This window comes from Marmota flaviventris, chromosome 2 (genome assembly GCF_047511675.1).
Source record: "Marmota flaviventris isolate mMarFla1 chromosome 2, mMarFla1.hap1, whole genome shotgun sequence".
Lineage (NCBI taxonomy): Eukaryota > Metazoa > Chordata > Mammalia > Rodentia > Sciuridae > Marmota > Marmota flaviventris.
Genome location: NC_092499.1, coordinates 72,062,000 through 72,077,922, shown reverse-complemented (window position 1 = coordinate 72,077,922; position 15,923 = coordinate 72,062,000). Strand labels below are relative to the sequence as shown.

Sequence of the window (15,923 nt, the reverse complement as noted above, 5' to 3'; positions counted from 1 at the left end):
GACCCCTGGGCCACAAGATCTGGGTCTGGGGTCCCGGGTTCTCTTTCCTGCTCCGGGTTGACCTTTAAGACGGATTTAAAGGTGGCAGCGGCCTCTGCCCACGCTGTCTTGCAGAAGCAGCGAGCTTGGGACGCGGCGAGGTAGCTATCCCCCAGGGACGCCTGGGCCTCGTGCACCCAGCCCTCTCCTGGCTCTTCTTCCCTGGCAGCCGCGGCCCCAACCCTCCCCCCGCCTGCGCCGGGCTCCGCTTTCCCTCCATCAACTCCAGGCCGAATTCAATCCGAGAAGCCTCCTTTGAGCTTTTGTGTTTGCTGGGGGAGATGTGGGCGCAGGAGGGATCGCGTTACAACTTTCATTTCCTGAAATGTTTGAGGGAACATCCAGGGTTTTTATCCCCACATCAGGCTGGGCGATGGGCTCGGGTTTCAGGCCTTGTCACTCAGCTGTCACCAAACAAACGAAGCTCTCAGAGCCCCGGAGAGGGAGAGCTACCTGCTATTCATGACCCCTGGAGCAGGTGATCGCTCATGGGAAAAACAGGTAGAATTAATCATAGGGCTGTTCTCTGTTTCCTCTCCTTTTTGGCAGACCTGCCCACCGTGTGAAACCTATCAGAAAACAATTTAACTCTTTCTTGTCTCTCAGGGGAACTAAAAACACGTTTTTGGAAAAGTCAACACATACACATTCACACCAAAAAATGGAATGAGAGTTGAAGGGAACATCTTACATCCCATTCCACTTTGCACTATCGTGGAGGGACTTGGAACTTGGGAAAACTGGGAGAGAATGAGTCATCTTTGTGTCACCCGGTCCTACCTATTGGAAGGAATCATAGGTAGGGTAAATTAAACTCAGGTAGATTCCAACATCTTCTTCCTGCCTGGTTGACAATATTCTCTCCTAGTAAAAGTAAAATCTCTGTGAATTGGTGTTTTGCTCTCTCCCATTCTTCCCTTGTCAATCAGGTTGAACATCCGTGTTGGGTTCTGTAGAAAATTAGAAAATCCAAACCCTTCAAAAGCTCACCATTCATTTCAATTCTAATTTAATTCTTGCCTTTAGTTGAACTAAAGCAGAAAGGTCAGCATAACTAACTGCTATTTGTGAAACATTACAGTACAAATTTTAAATTGTACATTTATTTTCTATTTTGTTCTACTTTTCCTACATCTCCTTTCCTTCTCTAGAATATGAAAAGAAGAGGAAATGCATTCAGATTTATTTCTGGGACATATTAATATTGGAAGAATTAACCAGAATGGCCTAGGAACCTTAAATCAGACTGCTTTTTTTTTAAAAAAAAAAAAGTAGAAATATGGCAAGGGACCTGTATTGTCATTCTGCCCTTCAGTTTTTCCACAAGAGGTTTTTGGGGGTTTTATTTTGCTTTTTTAAAGAAATTAGATGACATACTGCATGTAAAATAGTCCTTCTGTTCTGGCTTGGGCCTGGTGATGCTCTCCTGTAATCCTAGCTACTCAGGAAGCAGAAGCAGGAGGATCTCAAGTTCAAGGCCAGTCTGGGCAACTTAGTGAGACCTTCATCTCAAAATAAACATAAAAAGGAACTGGGGGCTGGGGTCCTGGCTCAGTGGTAGAGGGGCTTGCCTAGCATACTTGAGGCACTGGGTTCCATCCCCAACACCATATAAAAAAACCCAATAAACAAAATAAAGTTATTGTGTCTATATACAACTAATAATAATTTTAAAAAGGACTGGGAATGTAGCTCAGTGATGGAGCATTCCTGTGTTCAGTCCCCAGTTCCACAAAATAATAATAATAGTAATAATTCTCTAGTCTTATTTATAAAGATTTTATCTGTTTATTTTTAAAATAGCCACTGGCTCTAGATTCCCAGAACTGATTTTCTTAGAGTAGCCATTTGTACTTAAAGGTAGAGCCCTGAGCAATATTATTCTTCATTTAAAATCAAGAACTTGACTTTAGGAGGAAGCATGGTATATTTATATAGCATCAGCAATGCATAGAAAATATTCACTGCACGTATGTAAAGACAGATAAAGCTTCAATTGTTTAAATGTTCTCACTTAACAGATACTAAGGCATATTGACCTTCTATCTAGCTTAATTTTTTAAAAAGCATGTTACCTACTTTGATTTGTGAGGCATTTAAGTAAATACAGAGCTAATGCTGTCTTCCTAGTACTACCCCCTTGTCTTAGGGTAAAATTAACTTTTGCAAAGTTTTGCAGACTCTGCCATCTCTCAAAATGTGCATTTTCTCTATAATCACTGTAAACTTCTGCTCCTCTCCATCAACCACACCAGTCTCTACCAGTACCACACAAAAAGAAGCTGCAAAAGCTAAGGGCAATGTTACTGCTTACAGATGCTTACAGTTAAATACAACATTTGTGTGAGGGCCAACCAACTATGTCACAGCTATGTGGGTTTGGTTTGGTTTGTTGGGTTGTTTTGTTTTTGTATGGGGGAGATCACAATCCCATTGTCTTTTCCTGGTATTTAGACCACTTGGATAACTGGCAACTCAAATTGGAACTCTTAGCAAAGCAGCTAAAGCCTTGCCTGAGGGGAAGAAGATAAGGGAGGGGTAATTTGAATTTGTAAAAATAGTTAATATCAAGAAAAGAACACTTAGAAAGTTGATTTTACAGGCATGCTGCTTGGAATCTGCAAATTTTCTATCGAGGATGCTGACTCACCAACTCTCTGAAGAATCCTAAAACATTGGAGTCTTTTATGTCAGTAAAAATGTGTAGTCTAGGACTGTTTTTAAGATTCAATATGCATATCAGCAAAAGTCCTAAACAACTATCAACTCTCTACCTCTTCCCCCAAAAGATGTATCTATTATTAAATAAGTCATGGGGTTTTAAAAGCTATACTCAATTTTAAATCCCAAATTAAAATAATTATAGAACAGATTAAAATAAATTTGTGTTGTGTCAATGCAGTAGTCTATCTATATGGTTGTACCTATATCTGTGCTATAAAATATTTATCTTTTAAATTAGGAAGTGTGGAAAGCACAGAAGACTGAGGGAGGTTGTATACATTTCCATGCCTTATTATAGAAAGTAAAAGGCCAGAACTTGTCTACTCATTTTTCTGCCTTTTTAATGACTATTGTTGGTGAAAAAGGGAAAGTACTCAGTATCAACTGATAAACATTTTAACTACATTTGGGTAGCCATTTTGGGTATACTAAACTGTAAAATCTAAAGTTAACCTTTTTCAAAGATAAGTGTGGGCTTTGGTTTTAGTTTTTGTTTTTCTGCAATTTTTTTTTTTGATCACAGAAAAGAATGTGATTTCAAAATTTTCTTAACGTTATTATAAAGGAAAATAGTATTTTGTAAAAAGGGGGTGGGGGAGTGAGGCATTCCCGGGTAGCAAAGCCAAGGAGGGAGCAAATCCTCGAGGTGGTTGTAAACTCTACCTGCTGAGAACCGGGGTCTCAGCTGTCCATTAACAAATTAAAAGCAGAAAGACTGAAACTCGGATTGGAGGAGAGAAGGGCGTCCACGCCTCAAGCAGTCTTTTTCTCTTTGTTTTTAAATGCTACTGCAGTGTTGTTTCTCGCTGTCTGAAAGGACCACAGCGTCTAAAACCCTGATTGTCATCCTCAGTAGGAGAACAGGTTTCCAATTTCATCAGCTGGTACAAAGTGTGTGTGTGTGTGTGTGTGTGTGTGTGTGTATGCGCCCGCGGTAGTTTAAAATACTAGCGAAAATGTGGCCTTTCCAGGACAGCACTTTTTCTGGTAAAAAAAAAAAAAATGCCAATTATTTCGCCCACAATTTTGACCATATTTTGTTCCTGGCTGGCCCATCCATCTTTTAACTAATCCATCCGCTTTAGATACTCTTCCAGGTGGATTCACTCAGCCTAGAGAAGGAATCTCTACGACCTTGAAGAACTTAGAAGTTCCCATCTGGTTGAGGTGGTGGAGCATGCATACAGCTTATGGGACTGAGCCATCGGGTATTAGTGTGAACTGCTCCTTCAAGGATATGGATACTAGTCCCACTGGCTTTGGTCATCTGAAGGAGGTAGTCTGGGCCTTTTTAGAGTCTTCTCCTGGGGAAAATTGGGGGAAAGGAGAAATGGAGCGGAGAGAGCATATGGGCCACCAGCAACCTCCTCAACTTAACTCTGACCTACCCATCCCTATTAAAGCCACCCTCCATCCGCTTACAATCCTAGAAAATAGTGAGCGCGACCCAAACAAGAGAGACTTAGCGGGTGGTTCCCCCTGGAGTCCCAGGCTGGGAGTAAGGAAGAGGTTTTTGCTTGCCCCAGGGCCGATGATAAGGGGGAAACCGGCCTGGCCAAGGTATCGAAGCTCTCTCTCTCTCTCCCCAGACCCGAAAGTCTTGCAGCAAGTTCACAAAGGAACCCCCTCCCTGGCTGGCACCCCCCCGCGGAGCGTGAAGAAGTCAAGGCCAAGTCAAAGCCAAGGTCCCAAGAAACGAAGAAGGAGACAAGCGATTTTAAGCTGGAAAGGCGAAGGAGGACTGGGCGGCCTGGCCTAGGCCGCCTCGCGACCCCGCTCCAAAGCCTGAGCCACCTTCGCTGGGCCCAAAGCATAGTGCTAAGAACCAGGGAGGGTTCACCACACCTGCAGCCGGGCGCAGGGAGGAGCGCGCTGCCTGGACGGCTTTATATACTACTACCAGATTGGCTCCAACCCTGCGGTAGTGTGTCCTGTGCCCCTCACATGCCTCAGCCAGAACCTAGCTCCCTGACTCAAGAGGGCTACTGAGACTTGGACCTGGAAGATATCCCTGGGCCGCCCAAGACGACGACAACAGTTGCGTCGTCCCACGAAGCTCAGGCCATGGCCTCCCGCCTTGTTTGGCCCTGAAATCAGCCTGGCACGGTCTGCTTTCAGAGACTCCGCGGACCTTACTAGATGCTGCACCTAGGGCTGCGCTATGATCCGGGTTCTGAGATGTGCGTGAAGAGGTGGCACTGCCCTGGCGGGAGCCGAAAATAGTGACACCCTCACTGCCTGAGCCTCAGAAGAGCAGAATGGCAAGAATGGCCTCCGCAGTGTGCCGGCGACAGAAGTTCCCCAGTTCTCTGCAGCCGTGGATAAGAGGAGCAGATTCCCAGTCTGGAGTCCTGCCTGCAGGCTTTGCCAAAGACCTTCAGGCGAGGCGTGGGGAGGGCAGTTAGCAAGTGAAGCCCGCGCTAGCCACTCACCCGCTCAGCCGCTGCGGAGCAGAGGAAAGGCAGTTCAGCTCGGGTTTGGTGCCAGGTATTCGGCTGGCCCTAGGCGTGCGGGGGAGAACTGTGTAACTAGGATCCATGTTCAGCAAACAGAGCTCCCCTATAAGCGCCACCCTACTGTTCTTTCCTGGAAGCTTCTATTCCAGTTCGGAGTCAAGACTGAGCTGTCCTCGCCTAGAGAATAGGGTTCGAGAACGGCGGTGCCCAACCAGGAGATGCCTTTCTTTCTCCCTGTAGCTCAAGGGCTTCTTAAGTCCCTATCTGCTAAGCCAAAAACTCGGGAACTGCGGGCCAAATCCCTTGGCCTTTGAGAATTTAGGAAGCTTCATTCTCAGCCAAGAGGTCAAAGTGAGCAGGCAGCCAGGACCCAAGCAATCTTGTGCTGAGATTTAAGAAAGAAACAAAAACAAAAATCGTCCGAGTATTTTTTTTTTTTCATCTCACTTGGCAAAATGCTGTAAGGTTTCATTCTAAAAACACGTTATTTAAAAGCCATTGTCCATTACTTTTGGCTATCTTTATGAGATCTGTAGAGGAGAAAAGTGGCTCTTGATTCAGTTAAACTTTGACGCCGAGAAGGTAAATTGGAGGTCCCTTAACAGCTGGTTCTCGAAGATTTCCTCGAGGGAAAAAAAAATATGGTTAGTTCCCCTAATGATAGATCTAAAATGATTGCCAAGAAAACTCAGAGCAATATCCAGCTTTCTCGCCTTCTCTCGCTTGTCCCTCTTTTTAGCCAGACTGAGCCGAGGATGGCGGAAAGAGGCATATTGTGCAATTTCTTATTAAACACATCTGGAATATACGCGCTCTGGATCGAGTGCCAGGGATTTTACAAAGAGTTTATGGCTGTGACAGAAAATTGTCCCTTTAACGAGTTTACAAGCAGTAATCACGGGGGCTTTTACAGGACCGGCCTTCCTTGCTCCTCGCCAGATCTGTAGACATTTCCAAGATTCACCAACCAAAGGAGCAGGAAGTGGGCCGGCGCACCCTGGGAGACAGAACTTCCACGAGTCTAAAATTATGCCAGGGGAAGCTGGAAGAGTGGGGGGTAGTCATCGAAGTAGGAAGAGAGGGCATGTAAGAAATTAAAGTAATTGGCCCTTCCTTATTTTCCAGAGAGATTTCCGCGGCATCTTTTGAAGCCTGCCAGGGTCAATGAAAGCTATCTTTGTGCAGGGTGTTTGTTTTGGGGAGTGAATGTGAAGAATGTGAGGAGATTCCCTGTGAGAGCCCCTCCTGCAGAGGGTGGCATTTCTCCGTGGCCCAAGACGTGGAGAATAAACACCCTCGTGACTTAAATAAACACCGATTTAATGATCCAAAACACTAACAAGGGAGATCGGGACCCTGAGCTCCCAACCCAAATGATGGTCTCTGAGCGGCTGTGTGTACATCTGTCCATCACTGAGGGGAAAAATGACTTTATAAGTGACTACAGTTAAAGTACAGTACTACTTCTTCCTTAAACTCAAAACAATTGGACAGTGTTTTTTTTTAATCTCATAAGAAGGCCTTAATTTCCCCCACATACTTCAGTCTCTTAGATCACAACAGAAACATTAAGAAAGAATAAGAAAAGAATATATTAATGGTGACACGGATGGGAAAAATAAAAATTATGAAAACGTCATGTCAGAAAATAAATAGACTCTCTCTGGGGAACAATATTTTACAAAGCACAAACCAGCCGATCCTGTTATCCTGAGTCGAATTTTAATAAATAATGCCACTTGTTTCACTAATTTTAAAAGCTAAATACAGAAGATACATAATTTTGCTCCAGGCAAAAATAACATGGAGCCTACATGATTACTGGGATTTTTCTGGACACTATCCCGCAGCACTGTAAAAGAGTTCCTGTCCTGCTGGTCTGCTTTCTCTTTGTACAGATTAATTCACAATGCTTAAATCCTTGTTCAAGTTCCTTTCCCCCACCCCAAACAGATAAATTATTTTACTTTCACAGTCTTACCATAAACTTATTAACACAAAAGAGCTGAGTTAACATATGAATGCTGTGAAGAAGAGCTAGTGGTAAACAAAACTGTGTTATCTAATAATAATAAAAAATAAATACCCTAAGGCTAAATTCACTATCTGTCATATAATTAACCCAGTCCTTACTCTTGGTTCAGGTGAAAGCCTTCAAAGTGCCCTGCAATTCATAACCACTATTAAGTAAAAAAGGAAGAAAACTTAAAAAAAAAAAAAATAGGGCCCAAAGACACTACTCACCTTTCAGAAACAGAATCATACTCCTGGTGTTCTACTGAATTTTAATTTAGACTGGTTTAGGTACAATAGAAAAGAAACCTGAAAACACATGCTGTTTTAGTAACAAATACCAGGTTGCCAGATTTGTTGGCATACTTTTGCAAGCTAGAAACTAGGAACAGGAGAAACCCCTTAACAGGAGTAGGAGAGAGATATGAAAGCTTTGTGGGCATGAGAAGTAATGGCATTCAGGAAAGTGTTTTTCACATTGGTACATTTTTAGTTTGTCATTAAAAAAAAAAAAACCCAAGAAAACAAACAACCAAAAAACCCTACTAAATTTGACAAAAATAGTTATATTACTAATGGTCACTTCTATTTCTAACTGCTTCACATAGAGAGCATTAAGACATTTAGGCACTTGTTTTCTCCCTAATACTGTTCTTTTTATTTTACTCTACATAAAATTATTTAACACCAAATATGAAAAATGTAAACTTAATTTTCCCATCAAAAAATTATAAGATTTTATTTTTTCCTATTCACCTTAAGAATGCAACCAGTTCCTCCCAGGCTGGAGGCTGTTATTTTCACTACTATTTTGATCTCTGTTTCTCTTTCTCTCTCTTCTCTCTCTCTCTCTCTCCTTTTCTCTTTTCCCTTTTCCTCTTCCCCTCAAATTTCTCCATAAATAAATTAAAAGAAAATACTTAAAATCCAGTTGATTTATAATTACCATTAATTAGAAAAGGAAAAACAAAAAGCAAGTCTATTGAAGTGGGTGCATGGGTTTCCAAATCCAAGACTGGGTGCTTTTTTTGTTTGGGTTTTTTTCCTGATTCTGCACTGGGAGGGGAAATGCACCAGGGGAAAGAGAGAGAAGAGGGAGGCTGTTTGAGATGGATGTTGGTTTTGATTTTTAAAAAGACATTGTGAACGTCCACCATTCCTTTATGCGCAAAGAATCCCAGAAACAAGCTGCAAAAATGTTCCTGATTTCTATTTACAAGTGTCCCTAGTTGCTGCAATTGGTTGCTGCTCCAGCCATCCCTTTGAGGCCCCAATCCCATCCCACTTAGGACCCCAAGTCCACCAGACTGGAGGTAAGGGGGCCGAGCAGAGAGTCCTGGAGCTGATGCTGATGGGCCTGCAGGCCATGGCTGGGCTGAGAGGCCGTGAGGCCTGGGAGAGAATAGTTTGAGCTCCTGGCGTGGCCCATATTGCCCTGCAGCAGAAGGACCGAGTTCTGGTCTGGACTTTGGGGAGGTGAGAATTCCTCTTCTGAGCTGGACATGAGCGGCTTGCCCCCTTCCAGAGGAGAGAGTTGATTCTGCTTGTTGGAGGAGGAGTTATTGTTTTCGGTGTTCTCCCTAAGAAATAGAGGACAACACCATATGGTTAAAAAACAAAAAAAGTGTGAGGAGAGGGGAGGGGAGCTAAAAGGAGGAAAGAGTCATTGTACAATCTGTCACCAACCCAAAAGGAGGAGCTTTGCCTTCTTACCCATCCCTAAGGGTCCTGGGGGAGGTGAGGAGGCAGAAGAGATTGGAGAAATGGGGAGCTAAAGGAGATTCTGACGCTGGGATCTAGATCCCCTTCTCTTCCAGATTTCGGAGAGTCAAATACTTTAGTGTTTATTTGAAACAAACAAAAAATGTGTTCTTAATTTTGTTCAAGCAGTAATGTTTAAATACCTACCAATTAGCACCATATTTCAAAGTAAGTTTGAAACTCTTCCAGCAAATGGTTGTTGGTGATAAAAGAAATGATCAGGTTTGGGATGAATCAAGTCAATTGCCTGTTTCCTTCTAAAGAAAGAATTAAATATCGAGTCTCCCTGCCCCTGCCCAGAGATTGTGGTTTCGGAGACACAGGACAGGTCATGGGAAGTGGTGTCCAGAGCGGCCCAGTGACCTGAGTAAACACAGGGAGCTCAGCCAGTCTCTCCCATTTCATCAGAGAGCGGGCCCTCGGGCCTGGCTTATAGGACCGCGGTTTTGTAACTAAAGGCTAACTGGAACCTTAGGATGCCCGTTCCCGAGTTACTTGTTCACTCCTAAGCCCTTCACAGCCCCCTCGCAAACTCCCCACAAGCACCCACTCCAAACCTCCCTTTCCCGAAAAGGGAGTCGCCCGCCCCCGCGGACTTCGAGCCGGCACCCGGCACCGCGCGCCGGAGTGTCAGTCCCGGTACTCGGTGCTGGTTAACTTCAAAATTTCGCCGCTTCCGCCTTTCGAGCGCTCGCGGTCTTCCCCACGCCTAACGCCCGCCTGCCATCCCCTTTCTTTTCCCTTCTTTCCTGGAGAGACCATTTCAGCGGAATTTATCCAGGTTCTACGGTTTTCCAAACAGAGGGAAGGAGGAAGCGAGATCTTCAAGCCGCAGGAGGAGCAGGCGAACAAAAGAAATCTAGCCGGCCCCTGCGCTCAGGTCTCCCCAAAACTCCTTGGCTTCGCGGAGCGCTTTCCCGCCACCGTCGCCTCCCCAGCGCTCTTCCGAATCTGTCAGAAACTCTACAGCGAACGGATGGAGGCTAGCCAGGTGGCCGAGGGTGTTGGCGCGAGGAAGGAGTCAGAGACGGGTTAAAAAAAAAAAAAAAATACTGCCTTCTGAGCTCCAGGGCGAGAAGTCAGCGACAAGGAGCCCCTTTCCTCTCCCAGGGCGGCGGTGCGGACAGCCCAAAGGACAGGCTGCGGGGCCCGGCCGTGCGCAAGAAAGCACCGCGAGCAGCAGTCCTTTCTGGGATTGGGGCGCCGGGGAGTAAAGGCAGAGACAACTCTCCCAAAAGCTCTCCTTTCGGTGTGTTTCTTTTCGATTCTTTTGTCCTGTCAATGCGGAATGAAACTTCTCAGCCAAAAGACTACCAGGAGACAGCGAGTGAAGAACCGCGCGCTACTGGGGGCAGAGCAGAAGTCTCAGGGCCAGCTTCACCCGAGAGCAAAAGGAGAGAGGTTCGCGACCCTCAGCCCCCACCGAACCGCTTTCCTCGCGATACCAATGACAACTTCCCTTCCTGCTGATCTAAAAACTCTCTCCACCCGCCACTCCTCGCCGCAGCCAGCCAAGGAGGCAGGAAAAACAAACCTAGCGCCAATATTTCCCGACACTCATACCCCAAAGAAACCCACGCGCGGCGCTCAAAGCAAACGAGGCCCCCATCCCTAGCAGACAACCTCAAAGTTCATGAACTTTCTCTGCTGTGGCGCGGAGGACCGGGCGCCGCCCCGGTGGATGGGCTCCGAGCAGTGGGGAGAGCTAGGTGGCGGCTGCCTGCGGGGGCGGAAAGGGGCGGAGGGGTAAGAAAGACCGCCCGGGGTCGCGCGAGCCTCAGGAAGCACGCAGCGTACCTTTCCTTGGCCTCGGCGGCCCGGTCTCTTTGCCTCCGGTTCTTAAACCAATTGCTGACCTGGGTGGTGGTGAGGCCCGTGGCCTCGGCCAGCTCCCGCTTCTCTCGAGGCGAGGGGTAGGGGTTGTGCGCATACCACTCCCGCAGCACTCCCCGAGACTTCTCCTTGAAGCAGTAGCTGGTCTCTTCGCCGTCCCAGATGGTGCGCGGCAGCGGAAATTTTCGGCGCACCCGGTATTTGCCCACGGCGCCCAGGGGTCGGCCGCGAAGCTTCTCGGCCTCCACATAGTGCGCTTTCAGCCACAGTTGCTGCAGTTTGGGGTGGTTGTGAGGCGAGAACTGGTGGCTCTCCAGGATCTTGTAGAGCTCGCGGAAGTTGCCGCGGTGGAAGGCGACTACAGCCTTGGCCTTGAGCACGCTCTCGTTCTTGTGCAGGTGGTCGCAGGCAGGCAGTGACCACAAGAACCTGCCCAGGCGCTCCAGGTTCCCGCCTTGCTGCAGAACCTCGCACACGCACGCCACTTGCTCCTGCGTAAAACCAAACGACGGCAGCATCGACATGACTGGGGCCTGCCGAGGCGCACCGCCCAGGAGCACGCTGCAGGGAGCACAGCCGAAAAAGCGGGGGGCGGCGGCCTCAGGGAGGGGGGCGCGGCTGCTCCTAACCCCCTCCCTAGGCTTTGCGTAGTCGAAACAGCGAGTTGGAACTTGGGCTGGGCTGCCAAAGAAGAGGAGAAGGAAAAGTGGGGGTAGGGTGCGCTGGACACGGAGCGAGCCGCGCACCCCACAGCCTTTTCGGGCCTCGCTGGCTCCGGCCTGCCGCCGGGTGGATGCTGCTAGTTGCCGGGGAACTTGGTTTCTGTTCTCCTTGCAGCAGCCTTAAAGCGCGCAGCGTCCTCGGCACGCTGATTGGCTGCGGGCGGCGCCTATCCGAGGCTGGCCAGACTGCGCGCCGCCCGGCTGGGCAGCAAGGCCGCGCCGCCCAGCGCGGGGAGGGCGAGGCTGCGGAGCTGGGGGTAGGGAATAGTGGGAGGAGAAGGACTAGGGAGAGGTGGGAAGCGAGGTGGGGTCGGGAGGAGAGAGCCGAGGTGCGGGGGGGTGGGGGGTGGGGGAAGTGGGGGGTGAGCGTGTCCGGACCCTGCAACGCGGGGCCCCCCTCTCCAGTGTCAACTAAGGGGAGCCACGCGCATCTTTCTGCACAAATCAACGACTCCAGATATTCTATTTCCTCTCCTCTCCCTCGGCACTCTCGTCTCTGTCTCTTTCAGACTTGCCCTTTCCCGGTGAGCTCATATTTAATTACCTTAATGTAGGAATGAATAAATAATGGATTGATGAATAGCTTATGGAACGCGATAAATAATACAAAAGCAGACCAGGGCTCTGGGTTGCAGGCGCTGGCAGAGTGGCTTCTCTCTGGGTTGGCTTCAGCTCCAAGAGCCAAATCTAATTTCCTCCCAGCCCCCAACCTTCAGCACCCTCCAAAGGGCACAAGTACTCTGAGCTGGATAACATTTCCCTGATTCTCAAAGGGCCGCCACTATTTAGAATCAGGCGAAAAGCTGTTTAAAGCATAGTTGCTGAGAATACAGCGACACAAAGATTCATTTGCGTTTGGGTATCTTGACTTTTCAATGGCTTAAATTGACAGCCTCCTAGACTCAGTTTCCCCATCCGCAAGGTTGCGTTTTCCAATGCCACCTCTGCTGCTAGGAAATGCCGAGAAGCTTTACTTGTCATTAGCAAAAATGCTTTGGGAACCTCCTTCCGAAGGTGCTGGATGGGGTGTAAATTAAATAAAACTGAGCCCAGCTCCAGTAACCTCCGGTTGTAACATAATCCTTGCCCTGCTCTGAGAGGGACACTGCCCTCAAAACTAGAAGGACAGTGGCTCCAAGAAGATTAAATAAAGAGGTGTGTGTGTGTGTGTGTGTGTGTGTGCGCGCGCGCGCGCGCACCCGTATATTGCAATGCTTGCCTATTTTGCTGCCAGAGAATGAGAGATGTCCTGTAATTTAAGTCCCATCATCTGCTATTTTGTTTATGTGTAGAGAATACTTAGCAAAACTGCACAAACAAATGAAGCTGTAATTATCTTAAGCCTCATTTGCACACCTTGTTCCGAAGCAATTATTTAAAAGATTTTGAAGACAATTAGCCTCTATAAACAAAGATAATCTATTGTCAGTAGCTGAGACTGGCAGGAGATAAGAACAATGTGTAGAGATAAGGAAAGCCAAATGGTGGAAGGAGAGTGACTTTATGACTACACTTATCTCTGATTAGATAAGTTCAAAACAGAATTTTAAGTACACTTCAAAAATGCTTTTGATTTCAATGCTCCCTCTTAGTGAATGGTGAAGAATAAACTTTAGGCTCTTTAAACTTGGTTGTCCTCTTTAAACATGTTTTGATTCCATCAGCCAAAGAGCACAGCACCACAGAAGCTTTTACATATTGAGATGTAAGTGGGAGAAGGAGAAACGTGTGGGTGTCCAGTGTATTATTTATATGGTTTTAAAATAATGTACCTAGTCCAGTGCCCCTTGCAAGATAACATTTTAAACTCATAAAGAGTTCCCATCCCAGGGTTACCTCTCAGGAGACAGGAAGCTGCTTCTCTGCTGGGCTCCCACACAATGCTTTCTGCATCCTTGAAACTGTGTGTCCCATGCACCTTTGAAACAGATGCTGATATTTCATTAAATTTGGGCTTATTCTTAAAATGCACTTAATGGGTCTGTATTATTTCAAAAGATCCCCTACCACATTATGCGCCCAATGACTTACTTTCTTAACTAACACTGTTGAGCCCAAGGCCATGTGTCTGGTAATTTTCCCTCACTGTCTTATTTTAGTGCTCATGACGTTTCAGATGAAGTCTTAAGGAGCTGCAGTGTCCTGCCAAAAGGAATGCCTCCGCTTGGAACCGTCCTCATTGACATGGCAGCTGTGTGAGGACTGGAATGGGGACTTAAACGGGTTTTAAAAATCAGTACCTTAAAGTCACGAGCAAATGTGCACAATTAAAACGAGGAGTGAGGGTGTCGGTAGGCACAGTAACATCTCTTAAAAGACAAAGGGTATGTTGAGTTCAGGGTGTGCTTTGCAATTGAGTTTTCTCTAAGGATATAAGGCATAGCTTGAACGCATAAGGGCAAACATAAATTTACAGGATCACAAGAGAGCAGAGAGATGGCAATTAGACACCAATAAGGACCACCTTTTTTCGGCTTTTTCCAGACCTCCCTGCCCACTTCTTTTCATCTGTCTTCAAAAGGAACTGGGATGTACTAACCCAGATGTTAATGACAACTGGGAAGATGACTGTGTGGGTGCTGTGATTGCAGGCGCTGAGAGAGGTGCTTGTCCTCAGAGGCCTGGTGGTCGGATCCGCCAGCCTTTACCCTCCGGTTTGATCCAGTAGATCGCATAACTATAAAGAAAAAGTTATGCGCTTTGTACCAAAGAGCCTACCTGCTATTTCGATCCCTTGGTTAAAAGGAACCAATTGTTATAAATGTTAATTATTGGCTCGGATATATAAGGTTTCCCAAAATGGAGCCTTTCACTGAAAACCACTAAAAGAGGTAAAATGACATGAATTTACAAACCACATAAACCAAATGATCCATTTTAAATAGCACACAGAAAGGTTTGAGTTGTTCTGTAACATAAAACCTTTGCTGTCAATGCAAATCGCATGAAAAACAGAGATGCGTCGGAGATTTAAAGGGAACGGAGCAACCCTGCTAGCCTGCTGCTGCTGCCCTAGCCTCATCTGGGCTTCTAAGGGTAACACGGCTGGTGATCCGCACCCGTTGTCGGGTTTCGGCTCCTGTGTGCCTCTGCTGTGCCGGTAATGGTCGGGTGCAAGGAGCCGGTGGACCAAAAAGTCAATGCGAAAACATTAAAAGCTGCTGGGGTTTCTTAGCTGGGTTGGCATAAGGCCTTGGTTCAAAACCCTATAGTTGAGACGTACTTTTTCTCTTCTGGTTTGAAGCAAGATGCTTTAGGGTTTCCAGCCCGCTTACTTGGAATTCCTTCGCCATCGAGAACCAAGGCACGGATCCTACTCTACCTACAGATACCTGGAAGGGAAGGTGTTTCTCCAGTAAATTAGCGACATCGCCCTGGGGCAGTGAGGAGACTCCCCAAGTCCGAGCTGAAGTAACAACATTCATCTTTTTCCTCTGTTTAGTCCGAAATTCCGGATGCCCTCGACCCTTGGGAACCCGAGCTCAGATGGCCCGCGCCGCGCGGGAGCAGCTGTCCACCTGCCTTCTGCGGGCCTCCGCTCCCCGCGAGGTCTGAATAAGCCGAGGGCTCAGGCTGGGCGATTTGCGGACTCAGAGAAGAGAAACTCAAAACCAGTCCATTAGTAAATGAGTTTTGTGTTGTCAAGGTTCTTTCCCATCCACTTGCTGTTCTGAAAAATAGATCACGTTTCGTTATCTTTAGTGGGAATCTGCAACGTGACACCGGATCCGCGCGGCCCCTGCCTCCCTCCCTCCTTCCATCCCTCCCAACCTCACTCTGCCAGGCTGAGGAGAGCTGGCCGGCCTCCTCGGCTTATTTCAGAACAATGAGGATTTGTCTGTTCCCCTAATGTATTTATGTATGTATGGAGGGAGGGAGGGAGTTTTCTCCTGGAAGCGGGAAGCGCTTGAGCAGAGGTCCTGCTTCCTTGGTGCGAAAATGCTGGGCTGGCCCAAAATGCTGGCAGACCGCCGCCCCCTCCCACACCTGGACAAACAGAGCCAGCTGGGAGCCCTGCCTGCCAGTACAGCTTCTGAAAACGCCCTCTCCACATTGTTCTGAGGTTGGGGAACTGGAGACAGACGGACACAGAAACCAGGAGCATAACACCTCTAAACACATAGACCCCAGCTCTGTTCCCATTCGATCTGAGCTCACGCACACACAGACACCCCTGTCTTCTCTTGCCCAACCTCGACACACACAAATACACAGAGAACACAGCTTCGTGTTTGGAAGTGTTTATACTCTGTCTCCCTGTGTGTCTATCTCATTCTTTCTGTCCTCTGGCTTAAAGAGGAAACCCGTGTGTTCTATCTGTATACGAACCAGTATCTCATTCTTTCATTCATTGTTCCTCTCTCCCTCTTTCTCA

General features: G+C 47.1%; 1 protein-coding gene across 1 annotated transcript; it reads right to left on the bottom strand.

Moving 5' to 3' along the window:
• Positions 1-6,522: 6,522 nt before the first annotated feature.
• Six1 (SIX homeobox 1) lies at positions 6,523-11,631 on the bottom strand. Its single transcript, XM_027929841.2, has 2 exons — positions 10,791-11,631; positions 6,523-8,812 (listed from the first exon to the last, which is right to left on the bottom strand). The coding sequence occupies exons 1-2, from the start codon at positions 11,348-11,350 to the stop codon at positions 8,518-8,520; spliced, it is 855 nt and encodes a 284-aa protein (XP_027785642.1). The 5' UTR covers positions 11,351-11,631; the 3' UTR covers positions 6,523-8,517.
• Positions 11,632-15,923: the final 4,292 nt, after the last annotated feature.

Bases quoted from the DNA above. Each gene is read 5' to 3' on its own strand.
- Six1 (XM_027929841.2), bottom strand. From the start codon at position 11,350: ATGTCGATGCTGCCGTCGTTTGGTTTTACGCAGGAGCAAGTGGCGTGC. The intron at 8,813-10,790 runs GTACGCTGCGTG...TCTATTTCTTAG, and splicing joins GCCGCCGAGGCCAAGGAAAG to GGAGAACACCGAAAACAATA.